We start from the raw sequence: 25,616 nt of genomic DNA, 5'->3' as shown, positions 1-25,616 counted from the left end.
TAAGTGCAGATCCCTGATGATTGTGCGTACAGATAATAATTTAATGGAGTTGTCACTGTGGGGGAAAGGCTTTGTAAAATCAAAATTTGATGCGAAGAGGTGGCTGCCACGAGAAACCTGAATCTGAAAGCTAAATGACGCGTAGGAAAGCAGTTCATAGAATGAAGACCAGATGGCAGCAGCAAGCTTTGAATGTTGTTGATATTGCCTTATCAGTGGAAACTACACAGATGTAATAGGAACAGTGAATCTCATGTACCGTGAATCGGATCTCTGTATCGATTCAGTAATGCGAACGCAATCAATGAATCGATTCAGTAAAATGATTCGAATATCCCATCACTACACGGGTACACTCTGTGTAATGATTGTACTTCCATCCATATCCAAGGCCACCTGAGTGAAGGTTTCAAGGTCTCTTGCAGGGTCTTTCTGTAGTCCACCGGAATCCAAGTCACCTAGGCAAGAGAAGGCAAGAAAAATCGACTAATAATTTCTAACAGCACAAACTTTTATTATTACAAATTACAGGTATATTTACACGTTATTCAAGAAACAATTTATCCAGAGGAACTCCTTCAGCGACGTTGTTAATGATCCTCAGCTCCTGCGCAGCCAGCCCCTCCAGGAATGGTGGAGAAACCTCTTTGAAGACATCAACCCAGTTTTCGTTTAGGAACTTCACAGTAGAGTCAGCTGAAATAGTAGAAAGAGTTCACTACTAATGTTGTAAGTCTACACATAGCTGTTGATATGTTACATTGTACGAACTTAATTCTTGAAGTTCCCTTTGTTCATATTACTGATTCAGGTAGGTATTATGCATTAAGAAATGTTTTTTTTTCTTTTCATATACGCTGAGTGGCCAAAAGTCACGGGAAGGGGTGTCCCATTAGAAGATGTGCCGTGTATGACCCCCGAGAGTCGCGGCTAGCTGAGCAGTCTGTCACAGACACGAGTTAACCGGCTGTGAATGTGGGATGATCATCAGCGCACGGCACATGGGTCAATGAATTGAGGAGATTATACGCAAATTTGGGTTTCCAAGGTCAACAGTGTCGCGGGTGGATCTTCCATATCACAGAAAGAATGTTACCACCCGCGTAAACTGCCACCCGGGACACAGTCGTGCAATCTCCCCAAATCGCCCAGACTGTTAGCAAATAAACACAATCAAGGCGTGGAATCTCACATCACCAAGAATGCACACTTACCATAAACTGTGCAGGTGATGACTAATCCGTGGAACTCGGTCACTGTATAGGAATCTGAGTAACTACCCCAAGAAAAAGACAACACTATACCTTTAAAATAACCAAAGAAATTGTATCTAGATAATGTTAAAACTGAACATCCTCAGAACAAGAAGTAGACTTTAAAATAGTTTACCAATGCTTATGCAGGAATCGGCCGATTCCTCTAAAAGATTTAAGTTAAAAACTACAACTTCCTTAACCCTGGAGTGGTCTATGAGACCCGGGCGGACATACTTATTTGTGTTCCTGTTGTTGGAATGCACCGAGCGCTTCCCCATGCCTGGTAGCTTCTTGGCTCCCGACCTTCAACCAAACACAGTAGCCCGCTCTCAGTTGCATTGGAAACTTTGCGCGTACCGGCTGTTCAGGGTCTCGCAGACCCGGTGCGACTGTTAACGTTGACTTTTTTTGTCAAACTTCGCATTGTTAGTTTAGTAGACTTTTTCTTCCGTGTAACAATGGATGAAGCTAACTCTGCCTGGATTCGTTCCATATTGGAGGAATCTGAAGATGAAGAAGCTCTTAGTCATTTCTGCCCGACAAACAAAGAGGAAGACATCCTTCATCTGCCCCGAGGGCCAAAATTTCATTTGCGGAGAACATGGACAATTTGTCTGCAGAATGTGCATAGAAATTGATTAAAGTGATGTTTCACTGTAATTATATGTGTTTCTAAAACTAATTTGATTTTGATGTTATGAATTATGATACATAATTCACACATACCTAAAAAAATCCATATTTTTGTACCAATATTTCAAGTGTGAAATTCTCAAAAATATGTTTTATTATGACTGTGTAGAAAATAGATGAAAGTGTTGCTTTGTGCATGTAGATGCAGGAAAAAGTGAAAAAAATGTGTAATATATTTTACTGTTACCATGTTTTATCTTTCACAAGTTCACAGAAAACAATCAGTTTTTCAGTCTAATTATTGAAATACATTTTTGGTTAAGAAACGGGATAGTTAAATATTGTAGTCATGTAAACTGCATTAAAATAAACGAAATAATGTCCTATAATACTGTAATTGGAAATAAAGTATCAAAATCTAATAGTAAAAGTCTGAGAAAAAATGGGTCTGAGAGACCCGGTGCGACCATTAATATTGACAAAACCCATGCGACCACTCCAGGGTTAACAAATTTACTCGAATATCATAGACCTCGGTCTTGCATTCTTAGTAGCTTTTAACCGTCCTTCTTATTCATGGTATACCATTTCTAGAATTAATTTCAGTAGGATAAGCTAGTTTTACATCTTTAAGATTAGTTAAAAATAAACCGATTGGGAAACTATTTCTCGAGGAGTTCTCACAAGGAAAATCATTCCACATAACTGAAAGGGCTGTTTAAAATAAAGAGTCACACTACAACAGGAGTTAAAAGGTTCAAATAGGTGATAGCAACACCGAGGTACGGAATCCAAATAAACCAAAGAAATAATACCAGGCCAAACCGTCAAAACAAAACTTATCACAACGCAAAACAATAATCATCACCAAGATGACAGACCAACGCCATAACTACTCGGTTGACCCAATCACAAGGCACGAGCAACACAATGCAAAAAAAATAAAAACACAAGAAAAACAGGAGAGAAAGAAACCCAAAATTGAACATAAAATTGGAAAATAAATTAATCCACCGAAAGGAACAGGAGAAAAGATTTTACCAGTTAAGTCCTTGTGAAAACATCCTCGCTAGGTTACCTCACATCAAACAGTTAAAACTTTACCAAATATTGTGAGGTGGTTCCTGAATAATATAATCATAATGTAGTTAATACAACTGGACTAAAACATCAAAACCATTAACTTTATCAAAACTTAAACGTGTTGAGAAAACACATTGCGTAGTTTTTAGACTTCTGTAATTATTAGTGACCAAGTGAATATCAGTTCTTAGAAAAATCCAAGACTCGATTTTGAAACTGTTGGAATGCCAAACGCAAATCCATCCATTAAAATCAAGATCAAACACTGTTGAAAAGGGCGAGATGCCCGACGCGAAGAAGGCTCCCAGAATGATAAAATAGTGCAGAACTTACAATTTGATGACTTCGTACAGATATTTAATCCAGATGTAGTACTTACGACCAGGAATCTATGTCAGTATCACACAATTCAAACGATTTTTTTTTTAAAAATGGAGGATGTATCAGCAATGAAGAAAAATAAAACAAACGAAACACTTTGGGAAATAAACCCGGACGGATAGTTGCAATTATCCGTCGTCCATTTTACGGCGTCCTGCGAGCACTAAGCGCTGTTTACAGACAGCGACCTTCTCACCGCTTCTCCACAGGACACACAATTCTCATCTTACACACGCCAGGGGGATGCGCGTGCAGGATGCGCAGAGAACTAGAGCAGTGACCACGAAGTATAGGATTGCTACAACAGAGCGCAGCAGCAGACAGACCCACACTCAGAATACAATTCTAGTCGAAAATATAAGTAAAGCCAAAGCTGGTAGAAGTTCCATTTCAAGTACCAATATGAATAGTTCGCGTTGTGGGATCACTGATAAAATAAATAAATTAAATAATTAATAATTAAATTAATAATTAAATAAATAATGTTAGTCAATACCTTGGCAGGAAAGTTCAGTTCCACCCATTTCAATGGTAATAATACCAGATCGAAAAGGATTATAAAGGGGGCCTTATTCACATTAATTCCGTCACAGGTGTTTAAAGAACGGACATAACGTCGTCTCCGCAGAAACATACTGGGCGCTCGACGGGCTACTGTGAGTCAGATTACCGTCTGGTTGAATGTTGGGAGTCAGGAACCCAGGACTGTAAGGAGACAACTGCACCGCATAGGCTTCACTAGCCAACGACCAAGGCGTGTCCCTTTGCTGACAAGTCGTCACAGAGCTCAACGACGTGCATGGCCCCGCGAAAATTGGTAATGGACCATGGAACAGTGGCGGTGGGTGGTATGGTCCGATGAATCCGTTTCCAGTTGTATCGAGCTGATGGGCGCGTAAGAGTGTGGCGTATGCCCCATGAATCTATGGATCCTGCGTATCAACAAGGTTGTGTCCTGGTGGGAGGTGGCTCAGCTCTGGTCTGGGAGGCGCTCTCATGGTTGCAGTTAGGCCCCCATTGTCCGGCTGACAGATCCACGTTATGTGGACATTCTTTCAGACCATCTGCATCTCTGGCACTAGAGTACCCTAATGGAGATGCCATATTTCAACAGGACAATGCGCCATGTCACCGCTTTGTGGTGACACGCAGGAGGTTGGAGGAGCACTGCAGTAAAGTTTGACAATGTACTGGCCCTCAAGATCCCCCGATCTTAATCCAATCGCTCATTTATGAGATGCTGTCGATACTAGTGTACACTCCATTAACCCCGCACCAACTACACAAGATCAATTGTTGCTAGCAGTGCAAGGTGCGTGGATCCAGATCCCTCTCCAGAATGATTCCAGCACCTTGCAGAGCCGTACTGCTGCCGTCTTGAGAGCTCGCGAAGGAGCAACTCGCTGTTAACATCACATTCAGTGTCTTCCCATTACTTTTGGCTACTCAGTGTATATTTGTATTGAAAAACTCAATTACTTTCTAGACAATACGGCACAAGGAGAAAGTTTAAGGGGAGATGTTCACGAAAATTCATTTATATCCTAAATTTCCTGTAAAGTAGATGCTACTTCAGTTAGAATCAACATCAAACAAAGGTAATAATATTACGTTTGAATATGTAATACTAAAGACCATTCCATAAAAATCCTCAAGTTCCTTTCCCTCTGTAATCCACTAAATCTCCATAATAATAATAATAATAATAATAATAATGGAAACACAAAATCTGGGTTTCACTTCAAAGAAACTTATCATTCAACAACTCGTTCCGCTTTTCATAAAGGTTATATTGTAAATATTAACTTACACAAAGTTTTGTCACCGTTGAAGAGATTGGTGAAGTCAAAATAAGCCCTTGACAAACTCGTGGCCTCGAGCTTGCCATTTACCAACTTAATGTAGTCCTTGCCATCAGCTTTCTTCTCGGAGGCAATATCTGCTGTGAAGCCCAGCACCAGATTCTCTGCAAATAAATTTTAAAAGACTCTTTAATGGCAATATGATAGTAAGGCTCAAAACCATGTCATGGCCACCAAATTTTCCTGACCTTACACCAGGTCTCTTATCAAGTTATGAACATATAAACGTCCTTCAATCTATACATTTCGAGGTTTCGGGTAATAATTCGGTTCATCTAGGATTAGCTGCTTGCCTGCCATTATACGAGTATTCCGAACACTTAAAGTGATATTGTGATTTACGCCAGATGAGTGGCATCAGATGAGACAAGTCATAGTACTGTGATTAATCGTAGATTAGCAGAAATGCCTACCTTAGTTCCTGCTTCCTTCTAACATATTTCCAACTGACCACCCTTGGTGAATTTCTCACTTCTTCCCACTCTGTGATATTAGAATTATGTGAGTCCTAGGGTTTCTTTCTTATCTACCTCCTCTTTTACCACTCGTTTCTCCAAGATCATCGCTTCATACTCACCCTTCTTTCGATTGATGTCTTCTTAATGATCAATGCTGACGATTGCGTGTTTTTGCATTTTATGAAATGACAGCAGTTGACACCAAATGACGACTGACCAATATGTCTATGCTGGCGACTCTCTCCGTTTATGGAATCTAATTTATACAAGAGCAGGCACATGCGTCCCCTAGTGCACCGCCACTGCATTGTCCTAGATAAGAGGCTTGCAGTGGTGTCTCAACGGCGCACTAGCCGCCAGCGTCTGGGAAAAGCGTAGCTACCCTCTGCTACACTGGGGCGAAACGCCGGTAATTTCATGATTGAAAAAGCCTAAAGAGCTTAAGTGTTTTAATTTAAAGATAGCAGATATGATACTTAATGTGACTACAGAGCTAGTTACAAATAGAGGATTGTGGAGGCGTTTAGTCAATGCACAAAGACTTGCAGACTGAACGTTGGAAGGCGTTACGTATAACCAGTAAGGAAAGATGTTTTAGGCACGAATACCTTAGAATACAAATCGTATTTGAACAAGGGGCAGGTATCAGCTAGACACTCTACACTAGTGCAGGTGGGTTGCATACATGTTAGGGGTTCTCAGAGCTCAGATCACGAAGGGGTCGATTATTTAATAGTGGCAACTATGCTGTAACAAGCAGGTGGTGACAAGTGACAAAACTACCGCAATATTAATTGAGTATCTACACTTGCAAAATGTTAACGCGTATTACTGATATTTACAAAAGAATCGAAAGACAAGTTGAAACGGAGTTGGGAGAAGATCAAGTTGGCTTCAGAAGAAATGTAAGAACACGTGAAGCAATCCTGAATTTACGTTTGATCTTAGAGGATGGAATTAAGAACGACAATCCCATGTACATGGCGTTCGTAAATTTAGAAATGACATTTGATAATGTTGATTGGACCAAGCTAATTGAGATTCTGAAGGTGATCGGGATCTGATACCGAGAAAGAAGAATTATCTACAATCTGTACAAAAAAATTAGTCTGCAGTGAAAAGAATCGAAGGCTCTGAAATAGAAGCAGTAATCCAGAAAGGAGTTGGGCGAGGCCGCAGTTTGCCCTTTTTAGTTGTCAATGTTTATATAGAACAGGCGGTAAAGGAATGAGAATAATGGACTCGATCATGGAGGGTAAGAGATGTAGAGGCAGTTGAGGGTGGTGATGGTTAGACTCAGTTTATAACAATTTAAAGATAGCAGATATGAAACTTAATGTGACTACAGAGCTAGTTACAAATAGAGGATTGTGGAGGCGTTTAGTCAATGCACAGAGACTTGCAAACTGAACGTTAGAAGGCGTTACGTATAACCAGTAAGGAAAGATGTTTAAGGCAAGAATACCTTAGAATACAAATCGCATTTGAACAAGGGGCAAGTATCAGCTAGCTACTCTACACTAGTGCAGGTGGGTTGCATACATGTTAGGGGTTCTTAGAGCTCCGATCGCTAAGGGGTTGATTATTTAATAGTGGCAATTATGCTGTAACAATGCCGTTAAAAACAGCCAGGCAATATACTGTATACCTAAGGTAGCTGAGATACTCACTCTCCCTCAGCGCAAATGAACCCGACCTCAGCGACAACAAGAACGCAGTTTTGAGCGCGCGCTCCTGGAGTACAGCTGTAACGATTTCGAAGTAAGATCAGAGGAGCCGCTTGAAAGTTGAATGCGCTCGAGGTCGCAATGCAAGGTAGTGTTACGAAGGATTGTAAGAGGCTAACCGTACTGTATCACGATGGGTCAAGGCCGTCAAAGGCGGACAACAAATTGTGACATACATGCCGCGGCCTGGTCATCCTATAGTAAATGGTGAACCCACTGTGGGTGGGGACGCAGATGAAGAATACACCCACGATATCTCCTGCCTGTCGGAAGAGGCGACTAAAAGGGGTAACCAAGTGATTATTGAATTAGAACCATGAAATACTTGTTATTAACAATCACGCAGGGAAAACCATGAGTCGACTTTACTTGCGAATATGTTAGGTACATGATAGTTTTGTGATTAGTAGCAATAATGCGTGGGTCACTATGGTTTACAGTACCCGTGATTAGTACCACTATATACGGAACAGAAGTGAGGAACACCATGGGATAGTACGAGTCCTTGTGATTAGTACACCTACATGAGGGACACCACGGGTTTGTGTTGCCTACGAGTGACGCCATTATGTGAGAAACACCATAGGTCTGCATCACCTGTGCAACGATACAGGGCTGGCGCCTTTCGACTGTGCTGCAAATCCTGAAGAATCGGCTGGGAATGCGGAAAATCGCCCTCCAAATGGGTTCCACATGATTTGATCGAACATCAATAACGGCTGTGATATGATGTATCACGCACGCACTTGGAGCGCTGTGAACGCACAGGTGAAGCCTTCGTACGCTGGATAATGACTATTGACGAGACCTGTGCCGGAACGTATGAGCCGCCAATCAAACGAGTGGTGTCATCACAGGTCAGCGCGAAAAGTAACGGTTCCACGGACCGGAACCAATGTGAAAGCCATGCTGATCGTTCCCTACGACTGGAATGGTGTTATCATAAAGCATTCCGTTCCCGGAGGAATGTGAATATTGCTGTGCATTTTTCTAAACGAACCTGGTAGCAGCTCTAAGAAGAAAACGAGGACACTTCCGGAATAACCCACCCATCATTCTGCATGACAATTCAAGGCCGCGTGCACAGGAGCTGTGACTGAGTTGTTCAGTCGCTGGGGCTCGGGGGCTGCTTTACCACCCCTCATTCTCCAGATATCACCCGCTGTGACTACGATCTCATCCCTAACATGAAAGCAACACTTCGAGGGGTCCGCTTCCGCCAGTGGCCACCGACCGCTCCGTCCGTGACCTCCAGAGACCAGGCGCTCTCAGTGGCATCCAACGGCTTCCACATCGCTGGGAACGAGTGCTACACAACGGTCGTAATTACTTCGAAGGCTTGTAAAAAGGTCTAACGTTGTAAGTATCTAAATTAAAAATAGTGAATTAAAAAATCAACTCATATATATATGAAATTCTTACTGCAGTACCGTTGTGCGGGTAGCAGACATTTGCGCCTTGGTTAAAGACGTTTGCATTCTAATCTGTTAGTGCCTAAAATTGCTTTCCCTAATAATCGGAAATTACCATTGTAATCCGAAATTACCATTGTAATCTGTAATTACCATTGTAATACGAAATTACCATTGTAATCGGAAATTACCTTTGTGAAAATAAATTACCATTGTAATCTGAAATTAAGATTGTAATCTGAAATAACCATTGTGATAATAAATTATCATTGTAATCTGAAACCATTGTAATAATAAATTACCATTTTATTCTGAAACCATTGTAATAATAAATTACCATTGTAATCTGAAACCATTTTAATAATAAATTACCATTGTAATCTGAAACCATTGTAATAATAAATTAAAATTGTAATCTGAAACCATTGTAATAATAAATTACCATTGTAATCTGAAATTAAGATTGTAATCTGAAATTATCATAGTAAGAGGAAATTACCATTGTAATCTGAAATTACCAATGTAATCCGAAATTACCATTGTAATCTGAAATGACCATTGTAATCCGAAATTACCATTCTAATCCGAAATTACCATTGTAATCTGAAATTACCATTGTAATCCGGAATTACCATTGTAATCTGAAATTAACATTGTAATCTGAAATTACCATTGTAATCCGGAATTACCATTGTAATCTGAAATTACCATTGTAATCCGAAATTTCCATTGTAATCCGAAATTACCATTCTGATAATAAATTACCATTGTAATCTGAAACCATTGTAATAATAAATTACCATTGTAATCTGAAACCATTGTAATAATCAATTACCATTGTAATCTCAAACAATTTTAATAATAAATTACCATTGTAATCTGAAACGATTGTAATAATAAATTAACATTGTAATCTGAAACCATTGTAATAATAAATTACCATTGTAATCTGAAATTAAGATTGTAATCTGAAATTAGCATTGTAATAGGAAATTACTTTGTAATCTGAAATTACCTATGTAATCTGAAATTACCATTGTAATCCGAAATTACCATTGTAATAAATTACCATTGTCATCCGAAATTACCATTCTAATCCGAAATTACCATTGTAATAAATTACCATTGTAATCCGGAATTACCATTGTAAACGGAAATTACCATTGTAATCCGAAATTAAGATTGTAATCTGAAATTACCATTGTGATAATCAATTACCATTGTAATCTGAAATTACCATTGTAATCTCAAATTACCATTGTAATCCCAAATTAAGATTGTAATCTGAAATTACCACTGTAATAGGAAATTACCGTTGTAATAAATTACCATTGTAATCCGGAATTAAGATTGTGATCTGAAATTTCCATTGTGATAATAAATTACCATTGTAATCCGAAATTACGATTGTAATCTGAAATTACCGTTGTAATCTGAAATTACCATTGTAATCCGAAATTACCATTGCAATCTGAAATTACCATTGTAATCCGAAAGTACCATTGTAATCCGAAATTACCATTGTAATCTGAAATTACCATTGTAATCCGTAATTACCATTCTAATCCGAGATTACCATTCTAATCCGAAATTACCATTGTAATAAATTACCATTGTAATCCGGAATTACCATTGTAATCTGAAATTACCATTGTAATCCGAAATTACCATTGTAATCTGAAATTACCATTCTAATCCGAAATTACCATTGTAATAAATTACCATTGTAATCCGGAATTACCGTTGTAATCTGAAATTACCATTGTAATCCGAAATTCCCATTGTAATCTGAAATTACCAATTTAATCCGAAATTACCATTGTAATCTGAAATTACCATTGTAATCCGAAATTACCATTGTAATCCGAAATTACCAGTCTAATCCGAAATTACCATTCTAATCCGAAATTACCATTCTAATAAATTACCATTGTAATCCGGAATTACCATTGTAATCTGAAATTACCTTTGTAATCCGAAATTACCATTGTAATCCGAAATTACCATTGTAATTAATTACCATTGTAATCCGGAATTACCATTGTAATCTGAAATTACCATTGTAATCCGAAATTACCATTCTAATCCGAAATTACCATTGTAATAAATTACCATTGTAATCTGAAATTACCATTGTAATCTGAAATTACCATTGTAATCCGGAATTACCATTGTAATCTGAAATTACCATTGTAATCCGAAATTACCATTGTAATCCGAAATTACCATTGTAATCTGAAATTAGCATTTTAATCTGAAATTAGCATTGTAATCGGAAATTACGTATTTCAAAGTCTCACTAGGCTTTGTGCACTGTGACAAGCAACAATTCAGGTAAGCTTTGTAAATAAAATAAAAATGAAAAACGAGGGACACTGACTTACCAATGGTAATATTAGCTTTTCCTTTTCCACTAATAGGTAGCACAAGAATTTTTCCACTAATTTCGTAATCTCCTAGAATGCGACATAGTGGAGTTTCTAAAGTGTATGCGTACTTTTTCTGATCGACATCAAATCTGTAACATGAGAAGAAGAGATTAATTCACAATAATGTTGAGCAATTGAGGAGTGTTGAGCTATTTCCCCTGTCTTTGTCTTTTCCCGCTACTTTTCCACGTAACCTACCTATGATTCCCATACTGGTTAGCTGTCAGCTTGGTGCATTCCGTTGGATTGTTATTGCACTACGTCCCGATGTTTTCATATCGCCGTGCGGGGCATTTTGCATAAGTGATTTCGGAAAAATTTGAAGTACGAAATCGGGAACTAAAACGTATTTGTACGCCAATTTAACACACAATTTTAGGACATATTTCATTATTTCAGGTTGTCAGAGGTCCGTACCTTTCGGGACTCACAATGCTGCCACTGAACATATTCCTTCCCCTTTTCCCGGGCCCTAGTCCCCAGCATGATGTTTCTTGGCTTCCCTCAATAACCCAGGACCAGCTTACTGCAACAGTCCATAAAATCCTTCCAGGTCCGAAAAAACTTGACAATAAAGCAACTCCTACCCGATCTAAGTCCAAACCTTGTCATTCGATTCCACCTATATATATCGCCGCTCTTGGGGGGCGGGGGGGACGTTGCCTGACCACGAACAAAACTTTTAATAATAATGGCAGGAAAACTCTAATATCAAAGAGTGGTGAAGGTAAGCTCATCAAGAAAGCGCGAATTATAAAACAGCAATGAATGGAGCAACTACCTCCAAATGATCAAGAGCAACTTACGAATGAAGATGAGAAAAAGACAGCATTTGCATATTTTGTAATATGAGCTATTCAACGTATCTGTAAAAATGGGGGAATGGATTAGCTGCCATGGCTGCAGATTATGGTATCACGAACGATACGTTGGCGTTGAACAGTCCACTTATGCTCGTTTTGCTTGAGATTATGTTATGGCTAATCATCTGTAATTTGAATTATTTGTAATTGCCCCGATTTCTGTTCAACATGAACTCAAATACTTAATTTAGCATGTAAAGGAGAAATGATAAATACAGAATTCATTTTCAGTCTTATTCAAATTAGCCGGCGACATATCCAAAATTTATCGAATAAAAATTCCTTTGTTAAAATTGGAGGGGAAAATCGGATAGAGGCATTACGTCTCTGCATTTAAAAATTGTTTCATAAATTTTGCTTAAAAATGTAAGTTTTGAACAGACTCACCTCAATTATATTTGAAATATTTGCAGACGTTGTACGGAGATTAACTTTAATGTTTAAGAAAGTTCAACAATTTATTTATTTATTTAATTATTTCTAGGTCTCCTGAAACTTTTTATAATTTACATCTCTCTGTTTTTTCTCCCGGGTTCTTATTTTTATTTTTGTAGATAATGCACCTTGAAGCAATTTGAGATATAGGCTGAATGTTCTTCTTTTCATGAAAAGATATGAAATAGGGGGTCCAATTCCGTCCCCGGATGTAATCCCCTTGTCTTGTGAGAGTTGGTTGTGTGCACTATATTTAATATAATTCTGTGTACAAGGAGGATTTTCATAGTAGGAGCACTGGACTGCATTTCAGTCGTGTGGTGTAGTTCCTTATTAGTTTATTATTATTTTCAGGTGGGAAAACGCAAGTGGTGGGATAAGGAGGCTATGAAGGCTATTAGGGCAGTGAGGGACAAGATTATGGGTTACAAACGTGCGAGTAAAGTATTTAACATTCCACGAGCAACATTGACAAACTATGTTAAAAAGAATACCAAGAAAACATTTTTAATAAATGGCTTTCAAATAATTAAAGGGAAAGTGTTTGGCAAGGTTAGAAAGGAAAAATATGTTAAAATTAATTGCACTTTTCATAAATTTTGTGGGGGACAAAATTACGAACGCATTTTTGGCAGTTCATTTTTTTTTTGTAGTGTTTCTGTTCATTTCAAACATTGACTACCTTACGTTATAACAGGTTCATTGCAACTTGCCCATAAGTGGATAATATATTCAGTGGGGAATATACACACCTTCTCCATGATATTCCTGAATTTCTACAAATTCAAATCTGCTAATGGCACAAATATGGGCCCCTACCTTACACTTTTTAGGGTATATTTCGTCAGGTTTCGGCAGCATATCATTGTTGGAAGTACAAATACGTATATGAGTCATTAAGTTCGTGGACTGGCCGTCTAATGTCGCTGTGGTGCACTACAGCGGAGAGTTCGTTCCACAGGTTGTTGTCGTGACAGTTCTTCTCTAGTCCCAACAAGAGGCAGTTGCGTTCATACAGTATAAGCAGAACTACAGTCTCTGTTGTGAATGTCAGCGGCGGAACTTGAGAATGTCGTAGTTTGTGAGCAACGGGCAAATTTCAAGTTCTGTCACAAAATTAGGCAAATCCGCTAGAGAAAAGTTTGGGATGATAATGTCGAAATCGCCCGGATCACCATGACGGGAAAAAAATGAAAAAACACAGGTCAAAAGACTATGTTATCCTTGAACTGTTAGCGCCAATCCATGAAGATACTGACTGTAGTACGTTTACAGGTGTACACTGTGTTGCCTACACTGTAGGCGCCAGTCCAAGAAGTTATTGACTATAGTACATGAGTGTACACCGTGTTACCTACACTGTAGGCGCCAGTCCAAGAAGTCATTGACTCTAGTACATACAGAGGTGTACACTGTGTTGCCTACACTGTAGGCGCCAGTCTAAGAAGTTATTGACTGTAGTACATGAGTGTACGCCGTCTTGCCTACACTGTAGGCCTCAGTACAAGAAGTTATTGACTGCAGTACGTACATAGGTGTATACTGTGTTGCCTACACTGTAGGAACATGTCCAAGAAGTTATTGACTGTAGTACATGAGTGTACGCCGTGTTGCCAACACTGTGGGCATCAGTGCAAAAAGTTATTGACTGTAGTACATAGGTGAACATTGTGTTGCCTACACTGTAGGCGCCAGTCCAAAACTTATTGACTGTAGTTTATGAGTGTATGCCGTGTTGCTTACACTCTAGGTGCCAGCCCACGAGCTTATTGACTGTTGTAGTAAATAAAATACGACTAATACAATTTGAAGTTGTATCCTTACTCCAAAATATTTTCTATCGTAATGTGTCTTAGATATTAACTTACGTAAAGCTCGTGAAATTCGAATTATCTGTGAAGTAATGTTTTACGTTCTCCATTTTTATTTTCAGTCCTCCTTGCTCCACTTCTATCTTCTGTACGAGCAGCGGATTCAGAGGTGGGATCTTGTATTTCTTGTCTCCTGAAGAAAAGAGAATAAACGAATTTGAAAACAAGAACAATTCATGGAATTCCTAGCACTACACTCCTATTCCTTTATCCCTTAACTAGCGACCCCTTCCAGCTTCACACGAGAGCAATTTTGAATTTATGGTGACAGACCTTTTCTATATAGTAGACCATCAATAAATCATCAAAGATCTGCATTGATGATCCCCAACGAATTGTTTACCTAGAACTTTCTTGAACTTTTTCAAGGAACTTGGAAATTTGTTGGCCAATTCCCTTGATAGAGTCTCCGAGGCTCAGACAGCAGCGCGTCGGCCTCTCACCGCTAGATACCGTGGTTCAAATCCCGGTGACTCCATGTGAGATTTGTGCTGGACAAAGCGGAGGCGGGACAGGTTTTTCTCCGGGTACTCCGGTTTTCCCTGTAATCTTTCATTCCAGCAACACTCTCCATTATCATTTCATAGCATTTATAACCCATTAATAAATCACCTTGGGAGTGACGACCCCATTGTAATAACAGCCTTTATATGTTTCATTCATTACATCTCTGACCCGGTCAATGCCTGGGAAACAGGTTGTAGGTTTTCATTTTCGTTTTCAGTTCCCTTGATAATTTACTTCAGTCTCTTACTCATCGCCCTATGAATGAACATTTTCCCCAAACTGTTTATTCAATTGAATCCCTCCTCTTCCCCGATCCTGATTGTGGCTGAACTTGGACTTAAATATCATCCGAACTGTCTCTAATCATCTCAGCCCCCAGAAAACTATGGATTCAACATTAACATAAGTCGTTTGCGTGATTTTTACATGTCACTCCCTCCCAAATCCACCCCTAGGTTTGCTATGTGTGTCTTATTTCTCCAGATAGTATTGTCGTTATTGTGTACCAATTTTGGTTGAAATTGCAGATTTGCCTATAATGGACGTCATTTTATTAATTGTGTATCTTCGCCGATATCATGACGTGAAGATGTTGCTCCTTAAATGTGTGCAACCCGTTCAGTACACAGTTTATTGCGGGCTTGGGTAAGCCTTCGCCTGCAATTATTAGAGTGGTCATTTAATGCTTTGTTATTACGATGACTCAAACTACACTGATCGTAGAGTCTTATCAATTACATATGCTTCACCGGCAAGTAATTCCAGACAGAACAGCCTATTCTTCAAGGATCTTTGAGATTATCTTGCTCACTTTGATGCACGAACACAATCACATCAGGATGTTGCTCTATTGACACTGAAGGAGTGCCTCGAGAATCGAAGAAGTTTTTCCAACATTTGGCAGTAGTAAAATATATAAACTAAATCGTAAATATACCCCCTGTAATCTTAATCATGTGCTCTGTTAAGAATTGTTGACATAAATATATATTATGGCTGCGGGGTGATGCGAAAGTTTATGTCACGAAATTAGCAATACAAGATGTTTGACGCGATCTTACCTAGCAACCGTGCACATTGTGATGTGAAGTATTGATGGATGACCATGACAGAGAGATATATTATCAAAGAGGGGCGTTAGAGTACAGATGGTTGACGTGATTTCCAGGCTGTGATGTGAAGTATTGACGGATGGCCATACCTGAGAGACATATTATCAAAGAGAGGCGTTAGAATACAGATGGTTGATGTGATCTTGCAGGCTGTGATGTGAAGTATTCGTGGATGGCCATGACAGAAATTATATCCAAGTGGGGCGTTAGAGTACGGATGGTTGATGTGATCTAGCAGGCTGTGATGTGAAGTATTGTTGAATGACCATGACTGAGAGACATTATCAAAGTGGGACGGTTTCTTTTATAAAATGCTCTTTGTTCGGGACGTCGACGCGTGTGGATCTTTTGCCCCTAAGTGGGGCGTTAGGCTTCGGCCACAGTGCCAGCGGCGCGTCATTTTGGAGGGGAAGTTGGTTCAAGTACAACGCTAACCGTCGCTAGCTGCTCACTCCTGTTTGAGATTTCAACTGCTCCGTTCGCAATGACTGTTACTGAATTAACAAGAGAAGAGTTGAAAGTGCTCATTTCTGAAGTTCAAAACCGAACTTTTCTATCGAACGACAGAGAAGAACTTATAAACCTAATAGTGACAAGGGAAGCCTTGAAAGAGTTTGGAATGATTTTAAATATACCAGATAAATTCAGTTTAACGGTTATGGATATAAAGATATTGCATTTATAGCGTATTATTATTATTATTATTTTTATAGGTCCTATTATTATTGTATAATTAATATTATTATCTTTGTAATATATTGCCGATATGAAAACTTGTGTTCGGCATTACATCTGACATGTATGGGTCTGTAAGAAGTTGGTGACTTGCTTCTGTTGTCGCGCCTTAAGTTTTAGTAAGGAGTCCAAAGGCTGAATGGACGTATATGTATATTTGAAAAATCTTATCAGGAAATAAATTCAGTTCTCCATATAAATTATGAAATTCCCCATGCATTTCAAGTTATTTCTTTACTGGAAAATCACGAAATTCTCTCCTAGTCCTACGTCGAATTCTTCAGCTTAAATAAAAAATTCTGAAAGCAGAGACGAACGAGAAAAGTTTGAAACTGCCATTATTTAATCACCTCGTGCAGAGGAGACGCCGCGCCGCGTACTGACTCTCGCTAGATGTCCACACAGACGCTCCCTGCACCCCGCTCTTCAACTTTTCTATAGCGGCAACGCTCCGCTCGCCGCCTGCACTGTGACCGAAGCCATGCAGGCAGTGATGTGAAGTATTGATGGATGGCCATGGCAGAAACATATAGAAGACTCTCTTACCAAACATATCTCATCTCAACACACTCAAGAGAACTGATTACTTCATTCGTGATAATTTCATAGGCCCTGAGTCAGTTTCCCTCTTTCTATTCGTATTCACTGAATCCTACATTTGTCGACTCCAAATTCCATACATATGTCTCCCGAGGAAGATTTGCTGGAAGCAAATAAATTAATCGTTATGAATTTGAGTTTCATTTGTTAAAGATTAATTGAATTTCCCAAGTAGAAATTAGACACCATTGTTTTCTTTAAGTATCTTTTGAATTATTTTAAATTTGTTGCCCCCTAATGGTGATTGTTATCGAGATGTGCTCTCTGTAAATGAAAATATGTACACCAAAACAAGTCAACAAGCAGACCAGGACGTTGAATCTGTGGAGACTGAATGGCTGACTTCAGAATCTAAGAATTCATATGTACATTTCACATTAGGATCTAAAATAAGTAGTAAATATTTCCGCTATAATCTTAAACATGTGAATTATTAAAGACTTTTTGAACAGTATGCTTTGTCATAATGGGAACCCACAAATTGAGAAGAAATGTAATGGTATTAATTATTCATATCTTTACTAAAACTTGTACTTACCTTGTATCAAATGGGGAAGGGCATCATTAGCACTTTCTAGCACACATTTCTGATCTCCCCATTTGCATCGTTTTATGAAGGAAGCTGGAACAAAAAGAAAAATGTTATTGAAACACTTAGTTGTTGTATTCAATGTTTACAGTTTAAGAACTGAACAGTAATACCATCTGGTGAAGATTTATGGTGCTGGTTGCCTTTCCTAACGCCTACCCTATGTGGAGGGATGTATTCGCAAAAACGTGTTTTCTGTGAGAATTGCTATCGAAATGTGCCCTCCGTAAATGCGAAGATCTGCATTAAAACAAAACACCCAGTCCCAGAGCCAGGGATATTAAGTATACAAAGTTAAGATCATGGCGCGGCCGGGAATCGACCCCGGAAACCTCTGCATATAAGGCAGATCATTCACCCAAAGAGGCGGCCTCGTTCATTTTTATGTATTTACTCCAAAAATAGTTCCTATGAATTAGGAAATTAGGCTCATTTGTGCAAAATCTCACCTTCAATAATTGTGATCATTACCAAGCAATTATTTACTGAAATTTTGCAGAAAATAATTGTTCCTTTCAAATATATTCTGATAAATGTATGGATTAACATGTCGCACTATGGACGTGACGTACACGATTCCAACAGTCATTAGGATTGTTACCATCCAGATTATGGGTCCCGAAAACTGTGAAGTCATCACTAATCTCGGTCTGTTTGTGCATTTTCCTTCTCATCACTTCTCACTCTCCATGCCGAAGGAGGCTGAACTTGTACCAACAACGGCATCCAGCGTGTCATAATACATCTCAGCGATCCATTATATTATGAGTTCGACCTCAAGGGGTACTACGAGTGTCTCACCCTCAGAGCAATATTTCCGGATAGAAAGTTATATGTGTATCAAGTTTGTTGGAGAACTATGCTGGACATACATACGTAATCTCGGTCAATTTGTACGTTACTTTACAGTTCTTCTCAATCCAATTGGAGGTTGAACTTAAAAATTAAAGGGCGTCCAGAGTCTCATTATTACCTCACATCATCTCTTGTCACATAGTAAGTCAAATGTGTGCCAAGTTTGGTTGAGAGCTATCCTGGAATATTCATACAAAACTCTGTCATATTGGGCATATTGAGCTCATCCCCATTTCACTTAAATGACATCCGTAGTGTCACATTATTTTTCCATTATTAATGTTGAAAACTTTTCTTGGCAGACAATGTAGAGGTCCCAGTACTACGAAACACCTAAAATTAAACAATGTTCTCAATTGTGCCGAAAGTTGAAGGGCTAAAGGGCCCGGAGAAGTTTCAAATTGTGAGTCTTGGATAGCTCTATCAAACTAAAAATAAGTTCGAAAATCACTTCCGGCCCGGAAATTAGCCCTAAAATCGCTTGTTTCTTTCCTCGTTTTCTTTTTGATTCGATGTTAGGCCCCTTTAAACAATAAGCATCATCATCATCATATTATTATTATTATTATTATTATTTTTTTATTCAAATCCTAGCCAAATTATCTTACTTACATAATTCTTCCTGTAATCTGTTCCTTAGTTAAATACCCTCAGGGCTTAAGTGAAATAATGCACTGACTCATATTACCTCTCGTAGTGGTAGAAAAAAGGCAAACTGCTAATCCTTAAGAAGAGGATTATAAAACTTAGGAATAAATAAAGAATATATTCTCATATGTTATTATACATTTTTATTTTCCTGAATTTCGTAGTAATATCCTTGAGGATGTTTTCAACACTGAGTTGCTTTCTGGAAGAGCAACATGTCACTCCCTCCACACCCCTACCCTTAAGGGTGCTGGAGGTGTCTCTGCACGAACAGTATTTTTGTACAATGTTTGGTTGAATCTTCTCCAATGATTTAGGAGGAGATGTTTCCACTGGCAGCTCAGAACATGCCGCTTAGTCGAGCAGCTCGTCTCCTTACTCTGAAGTCTTCTCAGGCCAATTTACTAAAACTACTCTTTTTATCGCAGAGCACCCAGAACAAATCGTGAAACCTCACCGTCGGATGTCTTAGAAATGGTTTTCTGTGTTTTCCCATTTTCAACTCTAGGCAAATGCCGAAACAGTTTCTATTCATAATTCACAGCTGATTCTTTCCACCATTCATTTCATCTTCATTAGCACCTCAAATAAGCTTGGCGTCAGGAAGGGCATCCGGCCGTAAAACATTCCGTAACATTTCATCTCCCCTCATCCCAAATCTTGTATCAGGAAACTGGAGTAAGCCAGGACAAACACTGCTGCTGTTCCTTTGGACCATTTCCATTTCTCGTATTAAGTAATACGTCTTGTTTGGGTCCCATCAGATCCCTAAGATGGGGACGGCAGTTTGTAACACAGAACTAGGGGGGATTATATATGAATATTACCCTATAATCCTTGAAGAGAAGATGTGTGTTTTTCGCCAATGCTAGATTCCAACAACAAGCCACTAGAGGAAAATTATTTTTATACCCAAACCATAGAAAACTTGCACCGTTACTCATAAACCCCCCCCCCCCCCGATGGACTCTCACCACCATTCGACGCATAATTGCTAACTCGCTACGCAAATGCGTCCTAACAAAAGATTTACAACCTCAAATTTTGGGCCAGCGGCTGACACGACTGGCTCACTGCCTTCGAGAGATTTTATGCTAAACAACCTGACGTGTTGGACCAGTGACTTCTTGTCACCGAACAAGTGGCCGCGTGGCTGTCAGCTTGCATTTGTGAGGTAGTGGGTTCGAATCCCACTTTCGGCAGTCCTGAAGTTGGTTTTCAAATGGTTTCCCCATTTTCACATCAAGCAAATGCTGAGGGTGAATCCCCCGTCACAGCCATTTCCTATCCCATTGTCGCCAAAATACGTATGTGTGTTGATGCTAGGTAAAACAAATTCTAAGAAAAACAACGTTTTCTTGTCACTGGCCCGGACTTGCGGAAATCAATAAAGGAAAGTTGTAATCAACATCTAACCTCTTCAGTTTGTAACATATAATTATGCTCCTGTCGGCACTGTCCTACTCTAGCAACAACCCGCGCCGAACCTCCATCTCTACTTTCTATCCCTCCCATTCATAGGATAGGATTGAATCCTTGGGTCCCATACACGAGACTGAGTACCTCGGACGGCAGAACGCTGCATTTCTGAGACCAACTTGGCAGGTTTAATTCTGGCTCAGTCCGGTGGTATTTGAAGGTGCCCAAATACGTCAACCTCCTGTTGGTAGATTTCCTAGCATACTAAAGAAAAAATTCAGCCACCTCAGCGTCTCCGAAAACCATAAAAAATGTACTTAGTGGGACGTAAAATTATTTACATTATTATTAGACCTACACGCCCTCTCATTTAACATCCTTTAATACAACACCGAAATACGCTCATAACCTAGGAAAAGGATTCTTAGACACTAACAGGTTTTTTTTTGTTATTTGTTTTACGTCGCGCCGACACAGATAGGTCTTATGGCGACGATGAGGCAGGAAGGGGCTAGGAGTGGGAAGGAAGTGGCCGTGGCCTTAATTAAGGTACAGCCCCAGCATTTGCCTGGTGTGAAAATGGGAAACCACGGAAAACCATCTTCAGGGCTGCCGACAGTGGGGCTCGAACCCACGATCTCCCGAATACTGGATACTGGACGCACTTAAGCGACTGCAGCTATCGAGCTCGGTACTGACAGGTTTGAATGCAAAAGTATTTAACCAAGGCGCAAGTGTTTTCTACCTGCACAACGGTTCTGCAGAGAGAATTGCATAAATATTAGCGATCTGAACTATCAGGACCCCTAAAATGTGTTCTACCCGCACAACGGTTTTGCAGAGAGATTTGCATAAATCTGTGGCTTGGTTGTAAAAGGGCCAATGTCAAATAACCTGTTTTCGAGCTATGAGCATTTGAAGTTTTGCTTATAGTTTTCCAATTACTTTTTCAACAACTAACTTCAAATCACTTTATACTTTCTTTGTGGAAGTTACCTTATTAAACGCTAATTTTTTCTATCGTATTCTTTAAAAATCGCCAGGTCTCTAACCTTTATTGGTAATTATTGCCAAACGCTCATTTAATTAAACGTTAACTGTTCGTTTAGTACTTAACAGAGACATTGGCCCTTTTAACATGTTGCGAGCCAGGATAAAAAGCGTTTGTATCAGTTAATATCTCAATTTCGATTTTAAAAAATGACATTGGCTCTTTTAGAACCAAGCCACAGAAATATTAGCGATGAACTATCAGAACCCCTAAAATGTCCTCTACCCGCACAATGGTTCCGCAGAGAGATTTCCATAAATATTAGCGATCTGAACTATCTGACCCCCTAAAATGTCTTCTACCCGCACAACGGTTCTGCAGAGAGAATTGCATAAATATTAGCGATTTGAACTATGAGAATCCCTAACATTTATTCAATACACCTAATATAAGTGTAGAACAGGTAGATGATACTTGCGCCTTGTTCAAATACGTTTGTATTCTTACCTGTTAGTGTCTAAAAATCGGAACAGATCTGCAACCTTTATTTACAATCTCATGATTATCCGAGTGAATATCTTCCGTTATCGTAACACTAGAATTGAGTCGATCAGATCAACTGTTCGCTCACTGCAGCGGTTCAGAGCTTACTGAATCTTTCGCAATCAATGGTCCATAGTGGAGCATGACCTGATTGTCTGTGAAGCATGTAGTCCAAGGACCGGACAATTAAGTGCTATAACTACTGATTATTCTTGAATAGTAATTGTCACATATGTCCGCCTCTCCGGTGTAGTCGTTAGTGTGATTATCTGCCACACCTAGGGGCCCGGGTTTTATTCCTGGCTATGCTACGAAATTTGGAAAATGTTACGAAGGCTGGAATGGGGTCCACTCAGCCTCGGGAAGAGAGGGGAGTTTTGATTCTCACTTCAGCCATCCTGGAAGTGGTTTTCCATGGTTTCCTCACTTTTCTCCAGGCAAATGCCGGGATGGTACGGAACTTAAGGGGGTTCATACACCGCGAGATGTCATACTTTATGTTTTATTTCGTTTACATGAAATACCACACCTTTCATAGTGCATCTGTTAAGTTTCAAAGCTAAATCCGGCATTTTGGCAGAGATATAGTGTACTACACGAGACAATACGCACATCTGCAGATCCAAAGTGTTGAACTTTCAAAGCTGTTTTCAAAAACGTTTGGTGTTTTGGAGGGAAAACGCAATATATCTGGAACTATTTGAAAAACTTCATGACACTTGGCATAAATATCCCTATTAATGGTTTCTACCGGATAAAGCACGTTCATGAACTTATATTTTAAAAATAACTAAGATATATTTGGAAAATTAAGCAAAACTTGTTAAATTTTTGAAAGACAATTTAGATATTTTAAATAATTTCCATTATAACAGTCATAGTGCTTCATCCCTTAGATTTCAGCGTCTTCTTTACAGGAAAAAATAATCAATAAGTGCAGATCAGTATGTTTTGTTACATGGTGTTTTTATTTATAAAGTTAAAAAAGTTACGAATATGTTTTTAATTCCTCATGTAATACTTAATATACTGTTCCTCTCATATTTGAAATTGAAGCCCTATGTGTCTACTATAAGTAGGCCAGTTTTCTTAATTCTATGTTGCATATTAGTGAAGCTATAATGTAATATCTAACTATATGTGTAAATTACATCTCGCGGTGTATGAGCCCCATTGAGGCCATGGCCGCTTCCTACCCTCTTCCTTGTCTATTCCTTCCGATCTTACTGTTCCCCACAACGCCCCTGTTCAACATAGCAGGTAAGGCCGCCAGTCGTGGTACTGGTCCTCCTACCCAGCTTCATCCTCCCAACACAAAGCCTAATGCTCTAGGACAGGGATGGCGAACCTATGCCAGGCGTGTCACTAGGTGACACGCGAACACGATTTCGGTGGCACACCGCATGACCATAATAATATTTTATATATACGTCTTGCACTGCAGACAATACATATAAAGTTTCACGTGTAAGAAATAAATATCAAAAATCTAAATACTAGTTCCATTCGGACGTGCAATATGGCAACACTGCTACACTGATAGGTCGGAAAATCAAGTGAGATAGTGTCGTTTTCTGTTGGTTTTGTATACGGACATCGCAAACATGTTTTCGGTGCCGAAAAGAGCAGAAACTTGACAAAGGTGGTGACCGTATTTTTCAAGAACTCTGGCCAAGGGAATTCGGACTGATAAAAAGATGTATTGCCTGTGTTCGAAAACAATTGTATCCCCCACATTTAATGTAAAGCGCAACTTCGAGACTGATCATTCGAATATTTGTTCCATTTCAAATGAAGAAAGAAGAGAGTTCGTTTAACAAAATATCGAACATTGCACAAAACAAACTAATTCTTTTCGGCCAAGGAATAATATCAGTTTCCATCTGTCTCACTGCATAGTACAGCATGCATGGGAAACCGATTTCTGACGGTGAGTTGTTGAAACAAAGTTTCTTATTGACGTCCGACACAATTTGAAAACTTCCCTAACAAACAACTAATAATTAACAGAATTAAAGGAATGCCAGCCAGCTGAACTGCTGTCAAGGATAGAATATTAAAAATGAGTGAAGAAGTTTCGGAGCAGTTGAAAGCTAATTTGGATTACTCCCACATGTATGCAGTATGTTTTGATGAAAGCAGAATGTGACCTTACAAAAAAAGGATACCTGTTTTTTTTTAATTTTCCATTTCGTTATGGAAATGTGATGAGGGAGAAATTAGTTTAATTGTTGAGCATACAAACTACAACATGGAATGATAATGAAGCTAATGGAGGAAGTTAAGTCCATTCGAAATATTAGTACTTCTGAATTTTGTATCTAATAACTATTTTTTTTACAATTTGTTTTACGTCGCACCGACATAGATAGGCCTTGCGGCGAAAATGAGATTGGCGTAAAAGTGGGAAGGAAACCGCCGTGGCCATAACTGAGGCACAGCCCCACGGAACATGCAATCAAATGTATTTACCAGATATATGTATAATAAATAAATAAATAAATAAATAAATAAATAAATAAATAAATAAATCTGTAAATGAATAAATAAATGACATATTATGAAACATAATCGGGAATTTATAAAGGAAGTTCCGGGGGGGGGGGTTGAAGACATCCCCTAATGGAAAATAACAAGTGGCACAGTCAACAGATGATAGTAACAAACTAGACTTAAAATGGCACACTAGTTGGAAAAGGTTCGCCATCCCTGCTCTAGGATATTCCCCTATAGGGTAAACGGATTAAGAGAGGTTACCCCACTGTCGACTGTCCTGAGAATGGTTTTATGAAGTTTCCCATTCTCAATACCAGGCAAATGCAAGGACAGTTCCTATTCATAGGCCTCAGCCGATTCCTCACACTTCTTTCCCTTAATCTTCAATAGCTCCTTAAATATGGCTGGCGTCAAGAAGGAAATCCGACCGCAAAAACCTGTCATATAATTCCATCTCACCTCACCCCCCGATCCTGTATCAGGATAATGGACATACGTAGGCTACACTGGTCTGCACTTAGGGATATCACCCAGGTGACGGATTGCCTATCAATTGTTTGATTTTGAACAGCTACTTGTCTGTTAATGGTAGAAATAATAGAATACTTACGAAGATCTAGGCCGCTAGTGGACAACACAGCTACGCCCAATACAATGAAACGTAAGAGATGCATCCTTGTCGCTGGAAGCTCTGGCCACGACTGTCTCGAA

At 39.1% G+C, this 25,616-nt stretch overlaps 1 protein-coding gene across 1 annotated transcript; it reads right to left on the bottom strand.

Moving 5' to 3' along the window:
* Positions 1-490: 490 nt before the first annotated feature.
* Positions 491-25,616, bottom strand: LOC136885449 (circadian clock-controlled protein daywake). Its single transcript, XM_067158010.2, has 6 exons — positions 25,516-25,616; positions 17,903-17,986; positions 14,408-14,543; positions 11,197-11,330; positions 5,164-5,319; positions 491-696 (listed from the first exon to the last, which is right to left on the bottom strand). Exons 1-6 carry the CDS (start codon positions 25,577-25,579, stop codon positions 545-547), a joined length of 726 nt encoding a protein of 241 aa, XP_067014111.2. The 5' UTR covers positions 25,580-25,616; the 3' UTR covers positions 491-544.

Source organism: Anabrus simplex, chromosome 14, assembly GCF_040414725.1.
Source record: "Anabrus simplex isolate iqAnaSimp1 chromosome 14, ASM4041472v1, whole genome shotgun sequence".
Taxonomy (NCBI): domain Eukaryota; kingdom Metazoa; phylum Arthropoda; class Insecta; order Orthoptera; family Tettigoniidae; genus Anabrus; species Anabrus simplex.
Note: the sequence above shows the minus strand (reverse complement) of the source record. Positions and strands in the feature narration are given on the sequence as shown.